This window comes from Barbus barbus, assembly GCF_936440315.1.
Source record: "Barbus barbus genome assembly, chromosome: 35".
In the NCBI taxonomy this organism is placed as follows: Eukaryota; Metazoa; Chordata; class Actinopteri; order Cypriniformes; family Cyprinidae; genus Barbus; species Barbus barbus.
This window is the reverse complement of record NC_136763.1, coordinates 20,769,229-20,796,682: the sequence shown is the minus strand read 5'-3', so window position 1 is coordinate 20,796,682 and position 27,454 is coordinate 20,769,229. Positions and strand designations below refer to the sequence as shown.

Below are 27,454 nucleotides of genomic sequence, written 5' to 3'. Positions count from 1 at the left end.
AGACATTCTGCTCACCTCGTTTGATGACACGATGGATTAGTCATGTCTTGACCTGATGCGCATGCGCAGTGCAGATGTTCTGTGGAGTCGCACAATAACAGTGAAAACCGAATAAAAGTTCTCCATTCTGTACAAAATTAATCTCGTTGGTTTGTACGAATGTCTCACTGAAACGCGACGTCCTTTTGACCGGCTCCAGTCTCCAGCCTTTTAAGCGACTGCCAGGATTTGCCTGATACTGATTGATTAGTTATCGATGAAGATCTAGACAAAAGGTAAGCTATTAAATTAAATAGCACTAAAGTTAATTTACAGACATTTCTTGTGTGTGTGTTTGGATCATGTGTTCACAAAAATCTAATTTCTACTTGTTTCTCTCATGATTTGCATGCTTGTAATGTAACTTATGTATAAACAGTGTCATGCTCTTTGAACCATCTACAAATATGTCATTATCTGCATATTAACTTTGTAGACCACGCTATAAAATTTACCTTACCAAAAAGTACAGTGATTGTACCATGGTCCAGTGATTGTTTGATGCTTTGAAGGGAACTTAGTAATGAACACTGTATTCATACACAAATGTATTAGTTCTCCATGTGTATTTTGTCATGCTTTTGATGACTATTATTATGAAATGGTAAAGATAATAATAATAATAAAGACTGAGTAGGTATAATGAAATATTTTACTGGTACAGTACATTTAGTCACTAGAAAAGCACATCAACTGGTCACTGGGGTTCCTCAGGGATCAGTTCTTGGACCCCTCCTCTTCTCCATATACGCTACACTGGGACCCATCATACAGGCACATGGTTTCTCCTACCATTGCTATGCTGATTACACACAGCTATACTTTGCTTTAATCTTACACTTTTTGTTATTTAGGTCGTTTTACATGGATCAAGGCTCTTTTTGAAGATTAATGGTTATTAAGCATCTTACTTGAGGGAAGCTGAGAAGTTGCTGGATGAGGCAAAGAATTACCAGCTTTAATGGCAGATGATTTTCTCTACAATGGAGGTTTGGAGTCAGAACAGAGTTCCCAACCTGCTTCTAACTCTCAAACCGAAGCTTCATCCCAAGATGCGAATTGGAATCCTAATGGTTCTAATTACTCAACTAACCCTCCTGAATTCTCAAATTCACACAGTGAAAATTGGCAGAACCCTGAGTTGGAGGATCTAGATTCCTATAACCCGATCGAGCCCCCACCACTGGACTGGAGGTCCGACTCTTCCAGCGAGGCCGGTTCGGTTGTAGAACTTGAAAGCTGTTCGGTGGGAGATTTTGAGGCTTCTGGATCTTTCAACGCAGAGTTGAATGATGACACAGTGTCTGCAGTAAGTGATTATGGAGCTCAGGAGTCCAGCGACGCTTCTGACAAAACCGAAGAGCTTTTGGCTCAAGAAATGTGCGAGAACAAGCTTCAACTTCAACAGCAGCATGAGCAGCGAGAAACAAACGAGAATTATGTCGAGGACAGAGATAGAATATTGAGGAATCGAGAAAAGAAGAACGAGAAAATTAAAGAAAAAAGTGCAAAACATGATATTGACCACTCTCACATTCAAAGTCTCCTCACTCAGCTACATCTTTTTCATCCATCACCAACTAATCCCGCCCACTGCACACCTGATGAATTAGCCAATCACGGCGCTCCACATAATTCTTCTACTCCAGCGGAAGCCGCTCCTTCCTCCTTCCAAGAGCTTGAGTTCAGTGTCCAGTCAGCATGTGCAGACAGAAACGTCCCTGAAGCTTTGCTCTTTTCACATGAGTATCAGAAAGATCTGCTAGAGGAGCCAGAGCCTGAAGAACCCAGAACTGCCCCACTGTTTGTTCACATCCCCCTGGTGACCCCTGGACATCAGTCAGCGCTCAGAAGGCAGAGCAGTGATGCAGATGAGATGTTCTCCATATCTCACAGCGAGGATGCTTGGCACAGACACCTGCAGGATGAGTTGCTGGTCTCAGGAATCACAGAGGAGGATCAGTGGACGGCGTCTGAAGGCCTGAGCGCAGATCAGTCCAGCTCTCCAAACAATGATCTGGTGAGATTTTAGTCCTTTTTGATTGTAGTTACTTGGGCTGTGTTCCATTGAAAGACAAATGTGGGAAATGACTGTTTAGCGTCTTTCACTACCGATGTGTTCCATTGCTTGACGGAAAAGCTTTAAAAAAAAGTTATTTCTATGGAAGCCCATTTCTGCCATGGAAGAAAAAAATAATAGGGATTTGCGACTTTTTATCCCACATTTTGACTTTATTCCTCGCAATTCTTTCTTTAGATCTCACTTTTTAAAATTTACATTTCACAATCCGTAACTCCCATAAATAAGTTCTCAGAATTGTGTACTAGCATAAAATTCTGTCTTCATTTCTAGTATCTCACAATTCTGACTTTTGTTCTTGCAATTCTGAATTTTCTCTCTTCTCTGAGAAAAAAAAGTCAGATTGCCAATATTTAACAATATTAAGTATTAGACTTTGTGTTGAAACAAAGCCAGAATTGTGAGATTAAAAGGTCCAATATTCTTTTTATTTTATTTATTTATTTATTCTGTGAAAGGTTTCTGCACTTGTAAACAGATCAGATTTTATCATGTAATCTTCAGTGTCATGTTTGATGTTGTACACCCATGTGTCATAAAATGGAAAATGAGCTTCATGTAGCATTTTATGTGCTTTTACGAAGAGAAAGTAGGGTATTCTGACTTTCTGAGTTGAATGATACACAGCAATGGAACCAAAGAGTTAAGTTGTTTATGTGATGCCATCCATTTTCTTTTGTTTTTTAACAGGAAGCTGAGAGACAGCCGGCCTATAAGAATGGTATGAAGCTCAGTGTAGAAGTAAGTTTTGCTTTCATAGCTCTTGTGATATAGATAATGTCATTTTTTGTTGTTCTAAGTGCCTGGACCATGTGATCCTGAAGACCTCCTGGATGGGGTGATCTTTGGAGCTAAATATCTTGGATCTACACAATTACAGTCTGAGAAAAATCCCTCCACCAATGCCCGGATGGCTCAGGCACAGGAAGCTGTGGATCGCATCAAGGTGGAAGAATATTTAACACATTTTGTCAAGTGCAATGACAGGAATCAACAATAAGGATTATATCTGCAGGCCCAATTGGGCCACTGTTATAAATTTAAAATAAATAATATAATAATTGAATAATTTTTATTTTAAAAGTACAATTTTGAAAGAAAAAAAATTATTTTTTGCACACACATTTTAAGTGTTAAAAGGGATAGTTCTCCCAAAAGTGAAAATTCTGCCATCATTTACTCACCCTCATGTTGGTCCAAACCTGTATGAATGTCTTTGTTCTGTTCAACACAAAGGAAGATATTCTGAAGAATGTGGGAAACAGAGCTGTTCTGGGGCACCATTGACTTCCATAGTATTTTTTTTTTCCTACTATGGAAGTCAATGGTGCCCCAAAACAGCCAGGTTACAAACTTTCTTCAAAATATCTTCCTTTGTGTTCAACAAAACAAAGACATTCATACAGGTTTGGAACTACTTGAGTATCCCTTTAAACTATCCCTTTAAACTGCTCAATTCATACAGATTTTAATTACAATTTCTACAGCTTTAACATGGCTAGTACACCATTTGATATATTTGCATGTCTGTCTAGGCACCTGAAGGAGAGTCTCAGCCTATGACAGAGGTTGATCTGTTCATTTCCACACAGAGAATCAAAGTACTGAGTGCTGACACACAGGTTAGACAAATTACAAACCTGACAGTCCTTCTTATGTTCTGTGAGTGCTGTCTTCTTTGGTGTGTGGCTGATATCTCTCATGCTTCCAGGAGGCCATGATGGACCATGCTCTGCAAATGATTTCATACATCGCAGACATTGGGAAGATTGTAGTCCTGATGGCCCGCAGGAAGCCAGCCAATCGCAAATCGGCAGACTCAACGGATAGCTCTGCAGCACCACCAAAGAAGTGCTGGATGATCTGCCACGTGTTTTCTTCAGAGGATGTGAGTGGAACATTTTTACTCTATTCACTGCAAACCAAATCACACAGAAAACATTGTCATTATTGTAGGTGATTTATTATGCATTTACGTTTAAATATGTCTTTTGAGGTATTATATGATCTACATTTCATAGTTTCTTACTCTTATTTGTGTCTTCTTTAGGCTCAGATCATCGCACAGGCCATCGGTCAGGCTTTTGGTGTTGCATATCAGCAGTTTCTGTACACTAACGGAATAAAAGCTAGCGATCTGAGGCCAGGCGAGTACAGTGATTACCTCGGCACTCAAGAACTATATAACGGAGACTTGGTTCACTTTTCTTGCTCTGAAAACATCAGAGAGGTAAGGATGTCTTTTCCTCTATGTGGATCAGTGCTGAAAGTTGTTGCTTTCAGTACTATGGCTAGATAGCATGAAGAAATCCATTCACCTCTTTTTATTTTCAGGTGTGCATATCAAAAAAGCCCGGAGAGATATTAGGAGTCGCGATCGTGGAGTCTGGCTGGGGCTCCATCTTGCCGACTGTGGTAGTAGCCAACCTGCTGCACGGCGGCCCTGCAGAACGTTCTGGAGAGCTGAGCATTGGCGATCGAATCATGTCTGTTAATGGCACCAGTCTGGTGGGCCTCCCCATCACCACCTGCCAAAGTATCATACGAGTAAGACCAACCAGAAAATAAAATTAAAGTTCCTAATTCCTCTGCATCTCGTGCCAAAATGTTGATTTATCATATTCTCCAGGATTTAAAGAACCTGTCTATAATAAAGCTCAGCATCGTTCACTGTCCACCTGTCACCAATGCGATCATTAAGCGTCCAGACCCCAAGTATCAGCTGGGCTTCAGCGTGGAAGATGGGATTGTAAGCAGCTGTTTACTATGTTGTTATTTTATGACACTATGTTTTTAAAACTGTACTGAGTGTCTGGCATTCTGTCAATGTGTTTTCTGCAATAGATTTGCAGTTTAATGCGGGGTGGAATAGCTGAGCGGGGTGGCATTCGAGTTGGTCATCGTATTATTGAGATCAATGGACAGAGTGTTGTAGCTACACCTCATGAGAAGATCATCCAGATCCTGTCCAATGCTGTAGGAGAGGTAAGAGGAGTGTATTTTGCTTGAAAGATATTGGCCACTTTATACCATGTCAAGAATAATTTCAAAACTACTTGAAATTAGATCTGATCATTCAGACTTTTACACTTTCCAAAAAAAAAAAAAAAGTTATTAATTAGATTCCAAACCAAATATGGATGTGGTTTGGATCTTGTTTTTTTATTTTCTGTTCATACTACATGAAACAAAACAAACTTGAATCAAGATCTTTACTGGTGAAAACGATCATAGTATTTCTACATTATAGTACATTATGGGATAGTTCACCCAAAAATAAAAAATTCTGTCTATTAAAAATTCAATTAATTACTCACCCTCATGTCGTTCCAAACCAGTAAGAGCTTCGTTCATCTTCAGAACACAAATTAAGATATTTTTGATGAAATTCGAGAGCTTTCTAACCCTCCATAGACCGCAACACAACTAACACGTTCAAGGCTTAGAGAAGTAGTTAAAATAGTCCACATGAAATCAGTGGTTCAACCATAATTTTACGAAGCTACAAGAATACATTTGGTCTGCAAAGAAAACTAAAATAATGACTGTTTTCAACGATTTCTTCTCTTCCATGTCAGTCTTCGATGCATGTTCACGAGACCGTATGTGTGTGGTGCTGCTGACGCAGAACTTGCGTTCTGACGTAGATTGTCCATCTCAAATAAATAAGGCTGGGAAAAAAACTGCAAGTCATCCTCTCTGTTGAAATCTTCAGACATGTACACTAGTCTTATGTACAGTGTGCGTCGTCTTCTGCTTGTAAACAAGGCGCAGCGCATCCAGTTGTTCTGTCAGATTTTGCTACCTCCCATTAAAACAGTAGGTGGTAAAATTCGACAATGAAAAATTCTACCTGTCAAATTATGGATTATTAACGTCTACACCTACCCCAACCCTAAACCTACCCTTACAGTAATGCAAATGCAGTAATTATTGTTCAGTGTGAGAAAAAAGACACAATATTGATGCAGTAAGCCCTGGTAGGACAATCTGACGTAGGATAAAATGTCAGGACACTGGCTCCTGCATCAGCAGCATCACATGCATGCACCGTGTTACTCTCCTGAATGTGCTTCAAAGACTAACACGGAAGAGAAGAAATTGTTGAATAAATGTTCTTTGCACACAAAAAGTATTCTTGTAGCTTCATAAAATTAAGGTTGAACCATTGATGTCACATGCACTATTTTATCGATGTCCTTATTATCTTTCTGGGCCTTGACCATGGTAGTCGTGTTGCTGTCTATGAAAGCTCTCAGATTTCATCAGAAATATCTTAAATTGTGTTCCGAAGATGAACGAAGGTCTTACAGGTTTGGAACAATATGAGGGTGAATCATATTTAGGGTGAACTATCCCTTTAACAGAACTTCTTCTTTTTCTTCTTCTCTCCTTCTTTTTGTGACGTGTATGCGAGTGTAACGGATAATCTAAAAATAAAAAATGTAGGACAGTGACTTGGTTCTGTGCATTGGTTGCTGATTATGCGATGTGAGCATTGTGCTCAAAAATGGAGACAGATGACCGTGAGCTTGCAGGGGTGGGTTCAAGCTGATTACATGATAAGAGAAGTCACCATACATCACCAGAGAAGAGTCTTGTCATTTACACCCAAAAGATCCAGTTATGACATTGCAATTACATGGACAAATTATTCTCAATAAGAGCTATAACATGCATTTAGAAAACAGATAGTGGCGCCTATCGTGTCAACTTTAGTAGTCATAATATTTTTTCTCTGATTTGTCACAGATTCATCTGAAGACTATGCCGACATCAACGTACCGTCTCCTGACTGGCCTAGATCAGCCCGTGTTCCTTTAGGAGGCGGGTTCTCTCGGTCACTGAACATTTGCCTGAAGTGTAGAAAAATGCTTTTATTTCAACTCTGCCTTTTAGCAGATGCATTAAAGCTGAACAGTGTAAGAATGTATAGAGGTCATGGACCTCTAAAGCTGTTTTAGAGCTGCTTATTTAATTGCTGTATGTGTACATTTGTTTATGCTCTTGCTGCTGAGCCGAGGTGCCTGAAAACAAGCCTTGTGTTTGAATGACTATGCATTAGAATCCACACTTAAAATGAATCTTGAATCATCTTGAGCCTTCATCTGAAGCAGATTTGCAGTTCAGTGTTTTTAAATGGTTTACATGCTCTTTACAGAGCTCAAGAATTAGTGCCTGTAAAAAAAATGGACCTATGCCTGGGTTTGTTTTTAGCTGTAAAGAGAGGTATATTTTAATAACTGCTGTAATGGATGTTTATTAAAGATGGGACGTCACGTGTCACGTGTGTTTAAGAAAGTAGTACACACTTATATAACAAATTGTATACATTTACATTCATTTAGCAGATGCTTTATATATGTGAGCAGGATAAATTCTCATAGGATATATGCAGAATTTTATCTTATGACGTACTCACGGTTCAGATGCCGGAAATTGCGCAGGATTTATGTAAAGCCTTAGTGGGCGGGCGCTAAAATGAACACAAAGCAAATGATTGGCTACATGTCCTGAGTGCCGCGCTCTCGATTGGTTGCAAGCTCTATGTGGCTTCAATGTTTTGAATGGAAGCCCCGCCCATCGGTGTGCTTCCTCTAGTGATGCTGTAACACCGATAGCTGCAGACCGGCTACATACATCAAGCAGTGGAAGGTTTGGATAAAACGAAAGGTAACAGCATTGTACCCGTGATTACTGTGTTATTTATAGACATTAATAGCGAACATTAACGCTACTGTACCGGTAGTGTGAATCGTTCGACGTTATATGACCTGCAATGAACGGATTATACTTATTGACGAATTATTATAAGCTATAATATGTTCTGTTATGACACACTGTAAGGGAAACTAGTGAAATGAATTAGGCCTTTTTCACAATAGGTGTTTGTCAATTGTGAAGGTCAGTTATAAACTATTTATAGTTCTATACGTAAAGATTTACATTGTATTTTTAAGATTTTGTCCACAGAAGCACCCCATCATAATTTTAGTCATCGACACAAACTCGTGCTTTACTTTCTGTGCCCAGTTTGGGGGGATTTATTTGTCTTGACTCGGTAAGCCAATTAGTATAATGAGGATTTCAAGAACAGGAAGTGACAGTCAAAGGTGAAGAGGTCATGTTTTTCAACTTTCCACTACTCATCCATTCATTTAAAGGGTCTGTTCACCCCCAAATGAACATTTTGTTGTTTTGTAACCACTTACAAAAGCTCCAAATTTGCATATTATGAGAAATACAACAGGACATTTTCATAGAATGACAACTTCAATTTGGGGTTTTCCCTTGTGCAAAGCTATTGTTTAGATTCAGAACAGAATCCATATGGAGTAAAGTTACAGTACTTGTCATTTTTTAACCTGTGGCTTTAATTGCATGGAGATGATCGGAGATATCGTTTTGTGTTCAACAGAAGAAGGCCCTTTATTGAGTTGAGCAATAGTATATGCCTGCCATTGTATTTGCATGTGGACGAGTAGAATGTTTTTAGTTGTTGTTGTTGTAGGTTTCCTCTGTTGCCATGGCTGTGTAGTTTTGTACCATCCATCATGGCCATTGGAACACAGCTCTACCTGCTGCTGTGGAAAAACTTCACATACCGCAGGAGAAACAAGGTGTCGTATCTCTAATCCAGCACACTTACACACTCTATCAAACACTGTGCAGTCTGTCTACAGTGAGGGATGTAGTAAAACATGAAGTTTTCATCTTTCTTTTACAGGTGCAACTGATTATTGAACTCCTGTGGCCACTCTTCCTCTTCCTCATCCTCATTGCTGTCCGGCAATCACACCCACCATATAAACAGAGCCAATGTAAGTGGTGCCCTGTGAGCGTGAGCGTTGCTCTCCCCATTTGGCAGATGGCAGGAAAGCAAAGCTGATTAGCTACAGTGAAAATCAGGACATTGTTGAGCCCTTGTGACATTGTTTATACTAAATCATGACCTTTTTGATGGCTTGCCTGAAGAAATTTCAGTCATTCTGTCATGAGGACATTTTTAAGTGAAATGTTGTACATTTCCATAATAAGGCTAAGATATTAAAGATGATTTTTCTTACTAAAATAGTCATATGCCAGCTTGGAAGTTGTAGGTTGATTTCATTGGCTTATTATGCACACGCCACCACGATCCAATCAATTCCCAGTCGACAAAAACAAGTCTCACCCTTTTTTATAGTTTGAGAAACCATTTAACTCAGTCGTTCCAATAGTGACAGAAACATGTTCGCAATTCTGTTCAAAATTAAGACTTTAAGTGCATTAATTAGCTTTTGTCTGGATGATACAACAGTGTTTGTGTATACTGACACCAATTGGTATGAATGCAGCATCACACAAAAATTAAAGGTTTTTAATAGCCACTAGTGTACATCATTAAAAAAGAAAATATTTTAACCTGCTAACTGTTAGTGTCCCACTAGCAATACTTTAGCAATAAAATGTTGTTTTTAATTTCAGGTCATTTTCCCAACAAGGCCCTTCCTTCAGCTGGCACGCTGGCATGGGTTCAGGGCATCATCTGCAATGTCAACAACCCCTGTTTTCATCACCCCACAGCAGGAGAAACACCTGGGCGTGTGAGCAACTTTGAAAACTCCATGTGAGATGCCTTTCTCTGTTTCAGACAATGCATCATGACTTTTCTTTTCTTTGGCCTTGGTCATTGATGGAGGTTTTTTCTCTCATTCTCAGATTATCTCGACTTTTGGTTGATATCAGAACTGTCCTGACAATCAGTGGTAACCGGACAGTTCTCTCCAGCCTGCAGGACCTATCACAGGCAATACAGAGACTCGGGGAAAGACCAGAAGCTTGGCCAAGTATGAAATGTTAATCAAATGTCTCGTTGTAGAAGTTCAAAATCAAAAGAAGTTCATGTGAGATTCAGTATCTCAATTGTAGTTAAGTATTTAAGATGCAACATTTTAATAAAAGCCTACTGCACTTTGAAAAGCATGTAACATTTCTATGTATTTTTGACACACTTGGAGATCTACCAGTAAGAGAGTATCTCAAAGCCAATGAAAGCTTCTCCTCCTTCCTGCGGACAAACACCAGCATCCCCTCAGCATCTGTTGATCAGTTACTGAGGGCACGATTGAACCTTCAAGTGGTGAGAAAGAAACTTTTCCTCTTTATGAACTGCTCATGATCCTCCTCTGGAAACCTAGATTCTGAACTGGGGTAACGAGCTAAATGTAGCTTGACAGTGCAAGCATTTTTGTTTTTAAAGTCAAATATAGTGACATTTTGAGTTATTTTTGAGCTATTTTATTAATACCTAAATAACAAAACCTTTTAAATAGCAGCTCAGATTTACCACCACAATGCTTCCCCCTACTAAACTGCATTATCGGTTAGAGCTAACTATTGAATTTGATTAACTAAACTAGATTATTTCTATAGTTATTTCAATGTAACGCTGAGATTTTTCTCAGTTTGGTTTTAAGATTGGCATGAAATGAAAATGTCATAACCCAGTGAAATGACAGACTCCTCTTCGGTGATGTATGCAGGACTTATTTAGTCTGCTTAAACCTACCCTTGCAAGGTTGCATTCACCACCTGCTGTTTTTGAGTGTAACGCCCACATCCCAAAGTTCAATCAACAAAGGGTGGACAGAACCGAGTGCCTGCCCTACATTTTAGATAATCTGTTTTTAAAAGATCTGTCGCTACTTCTGTTTCAACACAACTTAAACGTATTCGTAATTGTGCCTCTTTTCTTCTCAAGGTTGCATTGGCAGGTGGAGGAATGCGTCTATCTGACATCGTCTGTAATGCTTCTCTCTTGAGTCGTTACCTCACTGTTGACGAAAGAGATTCTTTCCCTGACCTGCAAAGGGCGCTGTGTGCTGTGCCTTCAAATTTAATGCAGAAGGCCGAGCAGATCTTCCTCTCACAGCTGGACTTCAGCAAGATCCTCACGGTTAGTGAGTTTATTATCCAGCCGTCCATATTTATTCTGCATAGAGAAGGGAGAAACAAATCAACTGAGCCAGTTGCTTTGCTTAATTATTCTCTATTACGAAGTGCTGGAAACACTACAGGCTGGTGGAACCTGCTAGTCAGCTTGCTGTAAATGCAACAAGAGCACGTGTAATGATGTCCTGAGATCAGTCATAACTATTTCAATCGCGACGACTCTCAAAATAGTTTTTGCATGTTAATGGATATCGCAACATTAATGTGTTTGGTCTTGGTGGACTGGATCTGCTGCAAAGCAAATATGGATTTTCTACTGCCAATAGATACACAAACACACCTGTGTGCATGTAAGATATGTTGCTGCTGTATGAACAGGCACACATAAATCCCATAGCAGATCTAGACAGGTGGTGCTGGAGGAGGTGGGGGGTTTCTTGCATGCTGCAGCACCCGCTTACCGCAAACACTGAACCAGACTATTTAAATGTTGATCAAACAATCTCATCGGCTACAGAATCAGCAGACACCAGTCAGATTGCATCGTGTAGTTAATGATGTGATTGCTAACAGACTGAATGTAAAGAACTTATCAGCCTGCGGCATTTAGAGTTCATGACTGAACTAGATATGTTCAAAACTGTATTATGCTGAAATTACATGACTTGTTGAGTTTGCTAGTTGTTCCAAACCACTTATTTCAAATTAAGGATTAATAGGTTTTAAAATTTAATGAAGCATGTCTTTTTTTAAATATACCATAGCCTTTTTTACATCTTAGAAATTATGCTGCTTGCTTATGCTAATCAGAAGTTGGTGGCATTAGGAGAAGGGGCATTCTCATTCTAGAAAGAGTTTGATTGGACAATTTGTGTCAGTCATCAGTATTTTTGGGCCATTTACCTGGAAGAGAATGATTGTAATTGTAAATTGCCAAAAGTTATCTCAGATTTTATATTCAAATTGTGTTTTCATGATAATTGCTTTCAGAGAGACAGACTGCAGGCTAATGCGGCTGAGCTCAGACTCATCAGTCGAGTTGTTTCCTCTGTATCTCGGGATCTAGCATCAGTTATGGATGACGTAAGTACTGTAGTATTGAGATCTATTAATGCCAGGTCTCACAATTACTATGAAACTGCATAGTGTACATGATACATAAATCATATTTTAATACACTTGATGCAAATATGTTAAGAGGTCCATTTTCACATCACAGCAATTAATCTGTTTCATTCTTCTCCCTCAGATCTCTTCTCTGTCCAGTTTCTCAGAGCTGAACTCAGAGATGAGGCTACTGACACCTGAAAACCGCTCGGCACTGCCACGCGAGAGTTTTCGTGCCTTCTCCAGAATCATGTGCGGACACCCAGAGGCAGGGGGAGAGAGAATCCCTTCATTCAACTGGTATGAAGATCAGGACATCAAATCTTTCCTGGGCAGAAATGCATCAGAGGAGACAGACCTTGAAAAGGACAACAGCACCAGTAAGACGTGTTTGATTCATTTATAGAGGTGTAACGATTCACTCGCTTTGCATCAATTACAAATCCCATGGATTTTTGAATTGTGAATCATTTGTTTCAGTGAAGAATCTTTTTATAATGCTAAAACTCGTCATAATTCACAAATCATAATTCAGTAAAGTAGCATTATATATTTAGTGAAGTGAAGTGACATACTGCCAAGTATGGTGACCCATACTCGGAATTCGTGCTCTGCATTTAACCCATCCAACGTGCACACACACAGCAGTGAACACACACCGTGAACACACACCCGGAGCAGTGGGCAGCCATTTATGGTGCGGCGCCCGGGGAGCAGTTGGGGGTTCGGTGCCTTGCTCAAGGGCACCTCAGTCGTGGTATTGAGGGTGGAGAGAGCGCTGGACATTCACTCCCCCCACCTACAATCCCTGCCGGCCAAAGACTCGAACCCGCAACCTTTGGATTTCGAGTCCGACTCTCTAACCATTAGGCCATGACTTCCCCTCTAAAATTCCCCTTTAAAAATATATAATCATATATCATAAATATTAATTTATTTACATGCTCAAATTAATGGAGACTCTTTTGCACCCTCACAGATGTGTGCTGCACTCTTTACTTCCTTTCACTGGATATAGAAAAACTAAATGTATCTGATAATACTGAAATACTTGGATTAGTTTACTGACTCAAGAAAAACCTGAAAATAATAGGGAATTTTAAAACTGATATTTCCTGACCAAGAAAAGTCATGGAAATAAATAAAATTGAATATGTAAATCGTTCATAGGTCTGCTCAGCTCTAAAATATTTTATCGGCACATTGCAGTCTAAGTTATATGCCAAGTAGCCTGTATGTACATGTATTTAATGTTTACTTTCAAGTTCTTTGCAATAAATAATCTTAAATAGTTTGTCTTTATTTATTTTTTACCTAAGACACTTTAGAAGAAGTATTTACAGAATCAAATAATTAATCAAAATCGCTAAAAATTTATGCAAAAATTTGTTCTGAATTAAAGGGGTCACACTGCATTTCATTAGCTCTGTACTTGTACTCTGTACTCTCGCATAAATGACAATAAAGTTGAATCTAATCTAATCTAATGATGTTTCTAAAAATAACATTATTTTGTGTATTTGGTAACAATAATGCAATGTGTTTGTGGTTTAAGGTTTAAAAAAAAAAACATACTGCACATTATAGTTGCTCCTCTATGCTCCGCCTTTCTGAAACGCAGCGATTTTTACAAAGCTCATCGTTCTGAGAAGCGAGGTGTGCTCTGATTGGCCAGCTATCCAGTGCATTGTGATTGGCCGAATACCTCAAGCGTGAGACGGAAATGTTATGCCCCTCACCGTATTGTGATGCTGTGTCCCGGCGCGATGAGATGAAAACAGTAAAACCCACTATAAACGAGACATTTGTTGCATCCAGTGGGGGACATAATTACTGATTATAATGACTTAAACTGTCTTTTTTTAAACATTACCATGTCTGCATTTGTGATTAGAGAAACAACAAACAACAAGCACTACTCTACACTGCTCAAAACTCGCGTTTGAATAGTCAGTGGCAAATTCTTTAAATATGAAAACATATTTACAGGCTGTGAGTCAGAAGCACAGTTGGAATTGCCCCACTTTATAGAAACAGCCTTTGTGCACAGCTGGCTACTGTCCCAGGCTCAGGAAATAGTCCTCCGTAAAATGCGCTGCACACACTCTAATATTTGTGTTGAACCGTTCTGGAACAGTGTTGTAAATACAACTTAACCACTGATTTCTAGTTCTGTCCTCTTTTGGAAGCCCAAACAAAGTAGTTTCGCTTTCACAATGAAACGCAGCGTCTCCAGGACATGGTGCCGGCGGCAGCAACAATACTACAGCGAGAATAAAAATTACGCCCTCTTTCTTTGCGTAAACATTTGGGCGGTGTTATGCAATTCTTCCCACACAGTGACGTAGACAAGTGGGGGGGTGTTTAAATGAGCCGTTTTAGGGGGGTGTGGACGAGTCTTAACTTTTATAAAGAATATCTCTTTGGGTTTGAGACTTTTAGACACTGGTGGTGGTTGAGAAGAGACCCCCCCCCCCCCCCCCCCCCCCCACACACATGATTGTAAAGTGCTTTGGGTGTACAGAAATACACAATAAAGTGCTATATAAATGCATCATTCATTCATTTAGTCTTTGCAACTTTTGGGATCTTATCAATGCATGAACATCTTGTAAAATTCCAAAGAGAAAGGAAAACATGAAATCGCATCATATGACCACTTTAAATAAAAAACTTTTTCACCCCTACTCATTTACTTAAATGTGCAGTAGTTGCTCTACTCAAGGATAAAAGCTTATTCCTGTTTACCCTATAGTTTGGGCATCAGAGAAACTCCTATGGATAAAAATGATAACAACTTATTTTTATTTTGACATTGAAATCTTAGCAAGCTATGTACTGTAACAAATCCTTCCCTTTTTTACTTTTAGCTCCATTCTGTGAAAACCTGATTCGAAGTCTGGAATCGAACCCTCTCTCACGGATTGTGTGGCGAAGCATCAAACCACTGTTCACTGGAAAGTTGCTCTACACACCAGACACACCAGTCACCCGTATGGTCATGTCAGAGGTACCGCCCCCTTCCGCTCAGCTCCTCATCCTTTATACAATACGTCTGTTGTCCAAAAATGGAATGTCTCTGTTACTTCCTTTAGGTAAACAAAACTTTTCAGGACTTCCAGATTCTAAATGACATGCAGGAGGCATGGCAGGAAGTGGGTCCCAGAATCAAAACCTTCGTGGAGAGCAGTTTAGAAATTCGGCTTCTGCAGGATCTTCTGAGAAGGCCTGAGGTGGCGGTAGTTGTGAATCTTTATCTTGAGAACACTTCTTGGACGGCCTCTCGCATTTCCCGGTTCCTCTCAACTCCTGACCCAGATACACCTCGTAGAGAGGGCGCTCCACCCACCTGGTTGGATCTGTACCAGGATTTAAACAACACCTTCAACGCTCTCTCAGAACTCACTAAGGTACTTGCAATCCACAGCTCATGTTACAACCAGCTTACGTAGTAAACCTGATTGGTGTCACTTGTTATCTGTACACTAGGAAGGGACATGTTGTATTTCCTAAAGCACTAGTATGGCCTTATTTGCATACTACACACTTAAAGTACATGTATGGAAGAATATTCAGGACTTTTTTCAAAAGGAATTGCAAATTGTATTTTCAATTGCGTTTTCCACATATGGGCGCATAAATTGTGACATAATCCAAATGCAATTGCAAATCTTGCATTATCTTTTTTTACTTTTTTTATTTTCGCTTTCGCGAACGCACAGTGGCTGCCACATTTCAACTGTATTTCCCATGTTTTATGAGCTATGAGCCTGTCATATTTAAATAACAATATTAATTACCACATTTGCATTTTCACTTTCTCTGCGTCGTGCATATAACCTGCCAAAACTCAAATGGAATCGCACTTCCTTTTGCATTTGAATTTCCTATGTCTTCACGGAAAGCTGTCAATCAATGTGAGTGGGCGGGACTATACTATGGGGCGTGTTTGTATTGGGAGGTGACGTCACTCACAGACGACCGTGCCGAATGCTTTGATCAGTGCAGGTAATCAGTAAAGGCTCCGCTAAAGGCAGCTGCCAATCAGTTCGTGCCTGTGTGAACGAACAGAAAACCTGGATAAATACATAATTTTTTATATACGCTTCTCATAGCTGTGTATAAATGGAACAGTTCATTGTTGGAGCTGAGCTGATGATTTATATGAGCGAGAGAGAGAGAGATGCAGAACAGGATTGAGAACCGCTGCTCTAGAACATTGATTTTGAAACTTGTGAATCCATTAGAATCGTTAGAAGACAGAATTGCGATTCATATATGAATAGATTTTTACATGCATCCCTAGTTTTCTCTTCCTCTTCTATAAGCAGCACAACATGGCCTCACCCCATTTGCTGCATGTTCCCGGGGGCAGGGTTTATCTGGGTTTGTGACGTAACGAATCCGGGAAGTAGCTCATTGTAGTCCCTACGAGCCGTTTTTGTAGCCATTAAACTGACAGAATTTTAAAAGATATCTCCGTTTGTATTTAACTTTCAGCGGCGCAACTTTGCAGATATTGTTTATGCTCAAACAGCAACATTCACACTAACTAACGTTGTGAAAAGTGATCAACCACCCCTTTAATAGATCTAAGATGCTTCAGAGCCAGGCCAGTTATTGTCAACAACTTTTGTATTGGACTGTTGCTTATCTATACCCTCTATTACTCCAGTGCTTCTCTTTGAATAAAATGGAGGGTCTGGCCACAGAGGGTGAGTTGGTCGAGCGAGCCCTGGAGCTACTGGAAGATCGTCAGTTTTGGGCCGGAATTGTCTTCCTCCTTCAAGAGCCTTCATCATCCTCTCTGCCTCCCCATGTCAAGTACAAGATCCGCATGGACATAGACGATGTAACCCGCACAAACAAGATCAAAGACAAGTATGCTGAAATGTCCACACACACACTTAAGTTTACAGAAGAAAATGATTTATGTAACGCTTCCTTAATGAAGCTGATATCGTGTTTTATCATGTGACAGATTTTGGGATCCAGGCCCGGCTGCTGAACCGTTCAGTGACCTCCGCTATGTTTGGGGTGGTTTTATTTACGTTCAGGATTTAGTTGAGAGAGCTGTGACACATTTGCTCACTGGTAAAGAGCCAAAAATGGGCATATATGTGCAACAGATGCCCTACCCTTGCTTTGTTGATGACGTGTGAGTTGCACTCTTCTGTTTCACACCACATGATGTTATTCCACAATGTACAATAACTTTGTGCTACATCCATTAATACTTTTATTTTTGGTATGTTTATTATTAACATTATTTTAAAATTATATTATTATGAGACTAATGTTAATTGGCATTAATTTATAATTATTATTATTTACTTTTTATAGCATAAAGGCAAGATTGGTTGTAAAATGTCATATGGTACAATCTCAAAAAAATGATGAATTGATGTTTGTTAAAGATTTTAGAAATGAAAAATCAATTTTAGAACTTAGAAAAGATAATGATTAAGATAATATGATGTACATTACCCTTTCATTTTTTTTTTTGGGGGGGGGGGGGGTAAATTAACTTTTTTTTCAGCTAATTTCCTTAAGTTGATCAAATGTGACAGTAAAGGCATTTATAATGTTACAAAAGATTCCTATTTCAAATAAATGCTGTTCTTTTGAACTTTCTATTCAAAAATGTTTTGTTTCCACAAAAATATAAAGCAGCACAGTATTGTTTAATATCGATAATAATAAGTAATGTTTCTTGATAATTAAATCAGCATATTAGAATGATTTCTGAAGGATCATGTGAGTAATGATGCTGAAAATTCAGCTTTACATCAGGAATAAATTACATTTAATTACAATTAACAAATATATTTAAAAAACTGATATTTTAAATTGTAGTACCATTTCACAATATTATTGTTTTTACTTTATTTTTGATCAAATAAATGCAGCCTATAAGAGACTTCTTTCAAAAAACGTTACAAAACCTTATAGACGCCAAACTTTCACAACAGTAGTTTTTACTTGATATTGTGTCACAAACTTTTATAAAAATGTTTCCAAACCATATGAAACCATATTTCTAAGAACTTGGCCACATCTTTGTCTTGGACACTTGTCTTCATCCTCTTGTCTTAGGTTTATACGCGTCCTTAATCGTTCTCTGCCTCTGTTTATGACACTGGCGTGGATCTATTCAGTGGCTATGATCATAAAGGGTGTTGTCTATGAGAAAGAGGCTCGTCTGAAGGAGACAATGCGTATCATGGGTCTGAGCTCTGGCATGCTGTGGCTCAGCTGGTTCATCAGCAGTTACCTGCCCTTCCTTTTGAGCGCTGGACTGCTTATCGCCGCCCTTAAGGTGAACTCTGATAGTGTGAAAACAAAGTTACAGCTCTCTTGAGCCCAAAGTACTTGTTTTTCCGTTCTCATGTGTCAAAAGCTTTATTGAGATAAATATACTCTGTTTGAGGTTTCTGACTCTTTTCTGTCTCCTGCAGTGGGGCGATATCTTACCCTACAGTGACCCGGCTGTTGTTTTCTTCTTCCTGGCTGCATTTGCTACAGCCACCATCATGCTTTGCTTCCTCATCAGCACATTCTTCTCACGAGCTAACCTGGCAGCAGCGTGTGGAGGACTCATTTACTTCACTCTGTACCTGCCGTATGTGCTGTGTGTGGCCTGGAGGGATTATCTGACCAGCACACACAGGGTCTTAGCGGTGAGAGCTTTCATCTGCTTTCCCTGCTGGCATCGTCATGCAACACATATCAAAAATATATACAGGAATGTGATTGAGAGCTGCAAAGGGGAAGATTATTAGAAAATAACAGCTTACATTTCTGTCTGTTCATGATAAACCCTGCAATTCAGATGCCTTGTTTCCCTGTAGAGCTTCCTGTCACCAGTAGCCTTTGGTTTTGGCTGTGAGTATTTCTCGCAGTATGAAGAGCAGGGTGTGGGGATCCAGTGGTTCAACTTGAGATCAAGCCCCATGGAGGGAGACAGCTACAACTTCACCATCTCCATTGTGATGCTGTATGCAGATGCCGTCATCTATGCACTGGCTACTTGGTACATTGAAGCTGTTTTTCCAGGTAAAGCATCTTTCTGTGAGCAGACGTGATTCTAACTGTGTCTTCCTTTTGATATTTTAACTTTTGTGGATTTATAAATGATTAAAATACAGTAAAAGCACTACTAGTATGAAATATAATTACAGTTTGAAATAACTGTTTGCTATTGTAAAATATTTAAAGTGTTATCGATTCCTGTGATGCAAAGCTGAATTTTCATCATTACGACAGTCTTCGGGGTCACATGATCCTTCAGAAATCATTCTAATATACTGATTTGGTGCCCAAGAAACATTTTCTATTATTATAAATGTTGAAAACTGTGCTGTCTGTGGAATTCCTGGTACATTTGTTTCAGGATAAATAGAAAGTTGAAAGGAACAGAATTTATTTGAAACAGAAATATTTTGCAACAATATAAAAGTCTTTAATGTCACTTTTGATCAGGGAAAAAATAGTTTTGTCTGTATGTTCACATACTATGCAGCATCAAAATATCATGGCATTATTATCTAATGCAATCACAGTAACATGTTGGTACATGTCAAATGCAGTTTGTTTTATAACTTGGCTTATTAAACATAAATGATAAACACACTCATTGTGTTGATTTCATCTGTATGTAAAAATACGACAATAATTGAATGTGTTTAACAGGGCAGTATGGGATCCCCAGACCGTGGTATTTTATCTTCCAGCTGAATTACTGGGGTGGGGTACCATTAGAGGTGGGGTTGCCTGTTCCTCCAGCACCTAGAGATGAACCTGATGGTGAGAGCATCAAGCAATAAGTGACAATGTTTGAAATACAGAGGTTTTCAGTATTTGTGTGATGTGTAGAGCATGTTTTTGATTAAATATGTCTTGCGATGTTGATTACAGATTGGATTGAAGCTGAACCGGCAAACCAAATTCTGGGAGTTTCCATAAGGAACTTAGTGAAGATTTATAAAAAAGGGGCCAAGCTTGCTGTCAATCACCTTAACATGAAGTTCTATGAGGGCCAAATAACATCTTTTCTGGGTCATAATGGAGCTGGCAAGACGACCACTATGTGAGAGCTTAACAAATCATTTAATTTACTTTAAAATCTTTGTCAAACTCTGACTAATTGATTTAACCCATTCAATGATTAAACTGATGATTTGACTCACAGGTCCATTCTAACAGGACTGTTTCCTCCCACTGCTGGTACGGTATACGTGAAGGGAATGGACATTCGCACAGATATGGATATGATCCGCAGGACTCTGGGAGTTTGTCCCCAGCACAACGTCCTCTTTGACATGTAGGGCACCAATCAACAAAAATCAAAAAAAGACATATGATCATTTTACATGTACTGTGTTAATTTGACTTTGAGGTCCACTGATGTTATTTTTTAAAGGTGATGCATATACTGATTACTTTAATATTAAAATGTCTGCTCATCAGTAACTGATTTTTAATTTTTGTATTTTTTTTTGCTTTTTGACACAATAATTACTAATTAATCATTATTCTATGGCAATAAAAGCACTGAATGATAATATAATATTGATATAATAACCAACATTATTGACATGGTATAACAGTACTTTTTTGGAATCGTAATATTAACATTTGTGTTGCCATATGAGTCAAACTAATACTTTCTATACTAACATATGCTGTATGTTTAACATCTATGCCACTGCAGTCTGACGGTGGAGGAGCATGTATGGTTCTACGGTCGAATGAAGGGCATGAGCATGGGGGAAGTGAAGAAGGAGATAAATTCACTTCTGGAGGATGTAGGCTTACAACACAAGCGACACGAGCAGACCAAAAACCTTTCAGGTAGATTAACAAATACAGTCAAACCAACATTTATTCAGACATCGTCAGCATTTCTCACATTATCACAGTTTATTCGCTGTAGTTTAGAAAATGGTAATAAAATGTATCAAGAACTCGAGTTAAACAGTTTCAGAACAAATTCATCTTGATAATGTCAGATAACTTTGATAGAAAGGTATATAATGAATTAGGTTGAATAGATGTCAGCTGTTCAGAACACAGTTGTGTGGCCGCAGTGTGTGAAAAAAAACCCAGCCTATAATGGCAAAAATCCACCCACTCATTTTTTTATAAACTAAAAAAAATCATTAACAGTCTCTTAGAACGAGCTGTTTCAGATTCTCCCTCTGTTCACGTCACCGAGGGGAAAAAGTCCCACCCATTTGTGACGCAGACCTATAAGCATAGACACAGCCCTGAGTGAGAAGCTGTGGTCCGCCTCCACCATTGCTGATTACTTGCTGTAGCTGCTGGAGATATAAAATGTCAGCGCCAAAAAGGCATTTCAAGTGTTGTGTTTTGGGATGCACTAACGAACATAGGAGTCTCCATAGACTCCCTCCATCTGAGCTGCTGAGGACACTGTGGATAACTTTCATTGTCTAAGGAAATGTCCTGGAAAAAATTGGTAAATTCCCCAATACGTGTAGGGATCAATACCAACACTTCGTGCACGAACTTCAGCTCCAGACAAAGTATGTATCACGCGGGTTTTCCAAATTGCCCTTCTGAAAGAGCTTCTTGGCAATCTGTAAGGCCTGTTTTCACTGATGCTGCCCATGAATGATCGTGAATAGGAATGTGGTATAGTTAAAAGTTGCATATGAAAGCAATATGAGTCGATCGCTTGAGTTTGTTTTTTGTCTTTCTTGTCAGGTGGCATGCAAAGGAAACTATCTGTTGCAATCGCTTTCATAGGCGGGTCAAAGGTTGTGGTCTTGGATGAGCCCACAGCTGGTGTGGACCCTTACTCCCGCCGTGGGATTTGGGACCTTCTGCTCAAGTACCGCGAAGGTCTTTTAAATCTTTGCTATTTGAAAAATTACTGTACCTACTGGTTTGTCAGCTATCAGACTAAATGCCCTTTGGTTTTCAGGCCGCACCATCATTCTGTCCACACATTACATGGATGAGGCTGATCTCCTCGGTGACCGCATTGCAATCATTTCGCAGGGGAAGCTGTGCTGCTGTGGAACGTCGCTCTTCCTCAAGGCACGTCTTGGTACTGGATACTACCTTACGCTGGTGAAGAGAGAGATGCATAGTATGCCCAGCACCACCAACACTGGCAAACTCCCTTTAACTGCAGTTACCAAGGTGAGATGACCCACAAGAAGAGCAGAAAATCCATTTCCTATTAAGTACCTTGAGAACATCTTCAGACCTGTATATTTTTTCTTCCAAAACAGGGACTTAAAGGATTAGTTCACCCAAAAATGAAAATTCTGTCATTAATTACTCACCCTCATGTTGTTCCAAACCCGTAAGACCTCTGTTCACCTTCGGAACACAATTTAAGATATTTTTGATGCATTCTGAGAGCTCTCTGACCCTCCATAGACAGCAAGGATCCTAACACGATCAAGGCTCAGATCTGCGTCACCCTAGTGTCTGTGTCAGCTGCGCCACGCGGATATGCTGTTTTCATTCAAATCAAAGCGCAAGCGACGTAAACCGCGTATACACGTGGCACAGCTGACACAGAACAGCGTACACTGTTTACACTCAGTGGATACTCTCCAAAATTGCGCTAGGGTGACGCGGAGGAGACGAATTGTTGAATAAAGTCGTTATTTTTTGTTTTCTTTGCGTACAAAAAGTATTCTCGTAGCTTCGTAAAATTAGAGTTGAACCCCTGATGTCACATGAATTATTTTACCGATCTCCTTGCTACGTTTCTGGACGTTGATCGTGTAAATGACATTGCTGTCTATAGAGGGTCAGAGAGCTCTCAGAATGCATCAAAAATATCTTAAATTGTGTTCCGAAGATGAACAGAAGGACTTACGGGTTTGGAACAACACGAGGGTGAGTAATTAATGACAGAATTTTCATTTTTGGGTGAACTATCCATTTAAATTGTTACAATATTGCGTTTTTTTTCTTCTTGGCTCACTTTGCTTTCACAAGGCAATATTTCAAAACAAGTTACATGTGAGTAAAACTATCCTGGTCTTCTTGGTCAAGTGCATGTTGCAGGATTCCGCTGCCTGCTGCCTTTCCAATCCAACCTTTGGGTTACAAGTCTAACTCTCTAACCATTAGGCCATGACTGCCTTCCTGCATTTCCCATTATGAGTTATACAGCTTGTTTCATTTTACTGTTGGGTTAGATTTAGTGCTGTAAAAAAAAAAAATTATTTTGAATATTCATTGAATTTAAAATAAAAATATACGTTCGAATGTAAAACATTGCATTAGAATTATAGGTGTGCGTCAGGCTGCCTTATCAGTGGCACACAAGATGTAAGTGTCGTTGCATTTTAATGTTTTTCATTGCTTATCCAGTTGAACCTACTAGATGCGGTGCTGCTACGTTGTTAATACAAAATATTGCGGAAAAAACATCAATGCGGAGATGTTGTTTGCATCAAAACTGAAACCAATTCATATTTCGTTCATATCGCATTTTCTAGAGGGACATCTATCACCATTGCACTTGCGTCTCGCACAGGAGAGCCTCGTGTTTAGAAAGCCATGTAAAATTAATGCAAGTTCAACTTTTAAAAGACTTTATGGCAGTTTTTCCCTGTCCCACTCATGTTTTTAAATGAAAAAGTACTGTTTGTGATTGTTTTCGGTCCTTTGTATTAAACTGTACACACATATATGATGCTGTTTTGTTTCTAATTGTTTAAGCAAATGAATTTATTATATATGTTTTATAAACGTTAAACATTATGCACTTTTTTCAAAGATAGTCCTGTTATTTTATTGCTTTGAAGAAACATGCATTAGTAATATTTTGCTCATCAGGGGAGAAGCCAAAAGCTTTTTTCCCCCTAACTGAAATTATGCCTTTTTAAATTTGAATATCATTTGAATATGGATAATATTTAAGTACAAAATTCGAATTTAGTTTTTCTGCCATTTTGACAGCCCTATTTAGATTGCTTTCTCGCCATTACTAAACTGCTCCAAAGTTTGGTTTGAATTGGGGTGAGACCACCTTGTTCAGGTGATCTCAGACCGATTTGCTTTGGTGCAGATCTAAGTGTGATTGTCATGTTCACATATGCTTAAATGAACCACAAAAAAAACACAATGTTCCAAAGTAAATGCTCCAAACGAGCCAGGTGTGAAAACACCCTGATAGTAGTGCACCAGTTATACACTGCTTTCCTTCATAATATTAAAATAATAATAAGGTCTCTGTGTTTCAGGACAGCGATTCCTCAGTAAGTGATGACACAGGACTGGGCAGTGAAGAGAATGGATTTGGTAGGTCCAGCTTTGGCTTACAAGGGTTGTTTGCATCACATGTTGTAATGCTGTTTAAATCTAGGCCTCTGTATTTTTTAAGACAGGGCTGGGCAACTCTGGCCTTCAGGATCCTGCAGAGTTTAGCTCCAACCATAATCAAACTCTTGTGCCTGTAGCTTTCTAGTAATCCTGAAAACTTCTATTAGTTTCTTCAGGTGTTTTTGATTAGGGTTGGCATCAAACTCTGCAGGAAAGTGGATATCTAGGGTCTGAGTTGCCCATCCCTGATCTTTGGGCACTGATACCTTCCTGTTTTAGATGTTGCCGCCCTAATGGCTCTTGCACAGCAGTATATCCCTGATGCACAGCTGGTGGAGGACATCGGCAGAGAGGCGGTCATCAACTTGCCCCATGCTGCCTCAGAGGACGGCAGTCTCGCCCTCTTTTTGAACGAACTGGACAAACGGCAGGGCGAGTTTGGTGTGGTCAGTTATGGATTGTCAGACACCACGTTAGAAGAGGTGAGACAGTTCTGAAACAGCTCGTTGTCTCCACTGATTCATTCTTACTGTAAAAGGATTTACCCCTCACTGAAGTTCAAGGTTGTGGTATACTGGTCTGTCGATGGCCAATCATTTTCCCTTTCTGGCGCCAAGAGAGAAAATCCCTCTCAAGTCTTTGTGGGTTCTAACATTAGCTAATAATAAACCTGTACTAAGTAGAGAGTGTTTATCCTCATGGCTGCTGTTGTAACATAATACGTCTTCTCACCATGTGGAGGCAGAAGGGGCTTTTCCAGACTGTAAAGTTTAGCTTTGCTTGTATATTTTAGATCTTTTTGCGTGTGGCAGAGGAGACAGGTGTAGATGCAGACCCTGAGGAGCCAGCAGCATCTCCAGTCCACCAGGGGGCGCCGTCTGAGGACAGAGACACAGGTAAAGGAATACATTCCATAAGCACTGAGCCAATGAGATTAAATCTGTGCCCGGTTGCAAAAAAAAATCTTAGAAGGTTAGTGATCTATGTTTTTTATTTAGGAGTAGTCATAAACTTTTTATGTCTTTTACAGAAAAAAAGTAGACTGGTCTAATTTGAATCCAAAAAGTAAAACTTGGTCCGTATATTTCTTTAGACAGTTTTGACACAGTGACTATGTTTTATGCAGCTGACCCCTGCATCCCAAGACAACGATATGTAATACTAGCATGTTTTCTGTAGGTGTACAGTTAGGTCCATATACAGGTGCATCTCAATAAATTAGAATGATGTGAAAAAGTACATTTTTTTCTTGTAAGTTATTTCAAAAAGTGAAACTTCCATATATTTTAGATTCATTGCATGTAAAGTAAAACATTTAAAAAGTGTTTTGTTTTAATTTTGATGATTAGAGCTTACAGCTGATGAAAGTCAAAAATCAGTAACTCAAAATATTAGAATATTTACATTTGAGTTTCAATTATTGACCATCTCTACAGTATAAATTCTGGGTATCTCAGGGCTCGACAGTGCGAGCATTTCACTCGCATTTGCGACTAAAAATAGATGTGTGCGAACTGGAAAATGTATTTAGGAGCACAAGTGCGAATACAAAACAAAATACAAAACAGTAACTTATACAGTAGCCTATAACAAACGTATTAATTTATTCTGTTTATTTATGGAAAAATTGGGATACAGCCTTATATGATTACTTTAGAACTTTAAAAAGGCAACGGTTTAATTTAAATGAGCACAGATGAGAAGAAAAGCGGAGCGAGTTAAAGTGAAGACGCGCTGAATGACGCACATTCGCCACTAGAGGGCGCTGCCGTTACCCCGGTAACCCAGTAAACAAATCAGCTGCGCTACTTTCCTAAAACTGTGTAAATAATGTTTCACACTCAGTCATTTAGATATTTATATTCGCTTTAGTCTTCACAATAGCATCAAATAATTCTTACTTAAAGACTTAATGAGCTATTTATTTTCCAACATTGTTTCTAAGCTAAACCATGGCCCATCCACTGATCTATAATAGAGAACAGTGGGCCTATCTATATATCAACGACTGATTCGTTATTATTGTTCAGTAACACAAGTTCCATTAGTTAACATGAAAAAAACAATTATTAATAATGCTATCTTAATTTCAACTTAATACATTATAAAATCAAAAGTTGTCTTAATATAATTCAATGGAGCTAACATAGTTGTATTTTTTATTAATCAACATTAACAAAGAATATTAACTACTGCAGCAATTAGCTATTGCACATTTTTAGTTAATGTTGACCTGCTTTAACTAATGTTAATAAATGGGACCTTACTTATATTGTTCTTTCGTTCATTTGAACAATCTGTTGCACTCTAATCTTGAAACACTTGTTTACTTTATATTTTTATGTATTTTTTATAAAAGTCTTTTAGTAAATTATCTTTAATAAAGTTATTTAACCTGTTAGGAGGACAACACTTTTTTTCACTTAGAAATGATATATTGTGATTTAAAAACAAAAACATATACCGTGACAAAAGCTTCAATGATTATTGTGAAAAATGTATACCGACACATTTTAATAGAATTATAACTAATTACATAATTAGCCTATTAAATAGTGTCTGAAGTAAAATTATTTAAAAACCTTGTGTACTTTCTTTATTCTGATAAATTAAATAATTGTGCTTGTAAATGTCTCTTTGTATCCCCTTATTAAGCTAAAACACCTCATTTGAAAAATTGGCATTGCGCCCCTAAATTCTTTTAATGCGCTCCTAAATTTTTTGACTTAGGAGCACATGTGCTCCTTGGGGAAAAGGTAAGCGTCAAGCCCTGTATCTCTTGTTCTTTGAAACCACAATAATGGAGAAGACTGCTGACTTGGCTATGATCCAGAAGAGGAACATTGACGCCCTCCACAAAGAGGGTAAGTCACAGAGGGTCATTACTGAAAGGTGTGGCTGTTTACAGAGTGCTGTATCAAAGCATATTAAATGCAAAGTTGACTGGAAGGAAGAATTTGGGTAGGAAAAGGTGCACAA

General features: G+C 38.9%; 2 protein-coding genes across 2 annotated transcripts in view; both read left to right on the top strand.

Annotated features, from left to right (window-relative positions):
* The first annotated feature begins 57 nt into the window (after window positions 1–57).
* On the top strand, window positions 58–7,414 carry LOC306854837 (amyloid-beta A4 precursor protein-binding family A member 3-like). The gene is made up of 11 exons (XM_079393084.1): window positions 58–275; window positions 894–2,059; window positions 2,810–2,840; window positions 2,920–3,065; window positions 3,655–3,741; window positions 3,831–4,007; window positions 4,170–4,349; window positions 4,454–4,666; window positions 4,749–4,868; window positions 4,964–5,104; window positions 6,872–7,414. Exons 2-11 carry the CDS (start codon window positions 1,001–1,003, stop codon window positions 6,941–6,943), a joined length of 2,226 nt encoding a protein of 741 aa, XP_079249210.1. The 5' UTR covers window positions 58–275; window positions 894–1,000; the 3' UTR covers window positions 6,944–7,414.
* A 288-nt stretch (window positions 7,415–7,702) lies between these two features.
* LOC306854846 (phospholipid-transporting ATPase ABCA1-like) overlaps window positions 7,703–27,454 on the top strand; it is a 38,769-nt gene continuing 19,017 nt past the window's right edge. Inside the window, exons 1-25 of the mRNA XM_079393095.1 lie at window positions 7,703–7,792; window positions 8,631–8,739; window positions 8,847–8,940; window positions 9,587–9,728; window positions 9,821–9,948; window positions 10,120–10,241; window positions 10,863–11,057; window positions 12,044–12,136; window positions 12,303–12,540; window positions 15,031–15,170; window positions 15,256–15,570; window positions 16,836–17,041; window positions 17,142–17,318; window positions 18,257–18,479; window positions 18,619–18,840; window positions 19,012–19,216; window positions 19,853–19,966; window positions 20,078–20,249; window positions 20,352–20,483; window positions 20,874–21,013; window positions 21,890–22,027; window positions 22,110–22,330; window positions 24,397–24,454; window positions 24,755–24,957; window positions 25,269–25,371. Of these exons, the coding sequence (XP_079249221.1) occupies window positions 8,674–8,739; window positions 8,847–8,940; window positions 9,587–9,728; window positions 9,821–9,948; window positions 10,120–10,241; window positions 10,863–11,057; window positions 12,044–12,136; window positions 12,303–12,540; window positions 15,031–15,170; window positions 15,256–15,570; window positions 16,836–17,041; window positions 17,142–17,318; window positions 18,257–18,479; window positions 18,619–18,840; window positions 19,012–19,216; window positions 19,853–19,966; window positions 20,078–20,249; window positions 20,352–20,483; window positions 20,874–21,013; window positions 21,890–22,027; window positions 22,110–22,330; window positions 24,397–24,454; window positions 24,755–24,957; window positions 25,269–25,371 (3,847 nt within the window). The 5' untranslated portion in view covers window positions 7,703–7,792; window positions 8,631–8,673. The remainder of the gene's footprint in view (window positions 7,793–8,630; window positions 8,740–8,846; window positions 8,941–9,586; window positions 9,729–9,820; window positions 9,949–10,119; window positions 10,242–10,862; window positions 11,058–12,043; window positions 12,137–12,302; window positions 12,541–15,030; window positions 15,171–15,255; window positions 15,571–16,835; window positions 17,042–17,141; window positions 17,319–18,256; window positions 18,480–18,618; window positions 18,841–19,011; window positions 19,217–19,852; window positions 19,967–20,077; window positions 20,250–20,351; window positions 20,484–20,873; window positions 21,014–21,889; window positions 22,028–22,109; window positions 22,331–24,396; window positions 24,455–24,754; window positions 24,958–25,268; window positions 25,372–27,454) is intronic.

Coding starts and splice junctions, on each gene's coding strand:
- LOC306854837 (XM_079393084.1), top strand. CDS start 1,001: ATGGCAGATGATTTTCTCTACAATGGAGGTTTGGAGTCAGAACAGAGT. Junction 3,742..3,830: donor TACTGAGTGCTGACACACAG/GTTAGACAAATT, acceptor TCATGCTTCCAG/GAGGCCATGATGGACCATGC. Junction 4,667..4,748: donor CCTGCCAAAGTATCATACGA/GTAAGACCAACC, acceptor CATATTCTCCAG/GATTTAAAGAACCTGTCTAT.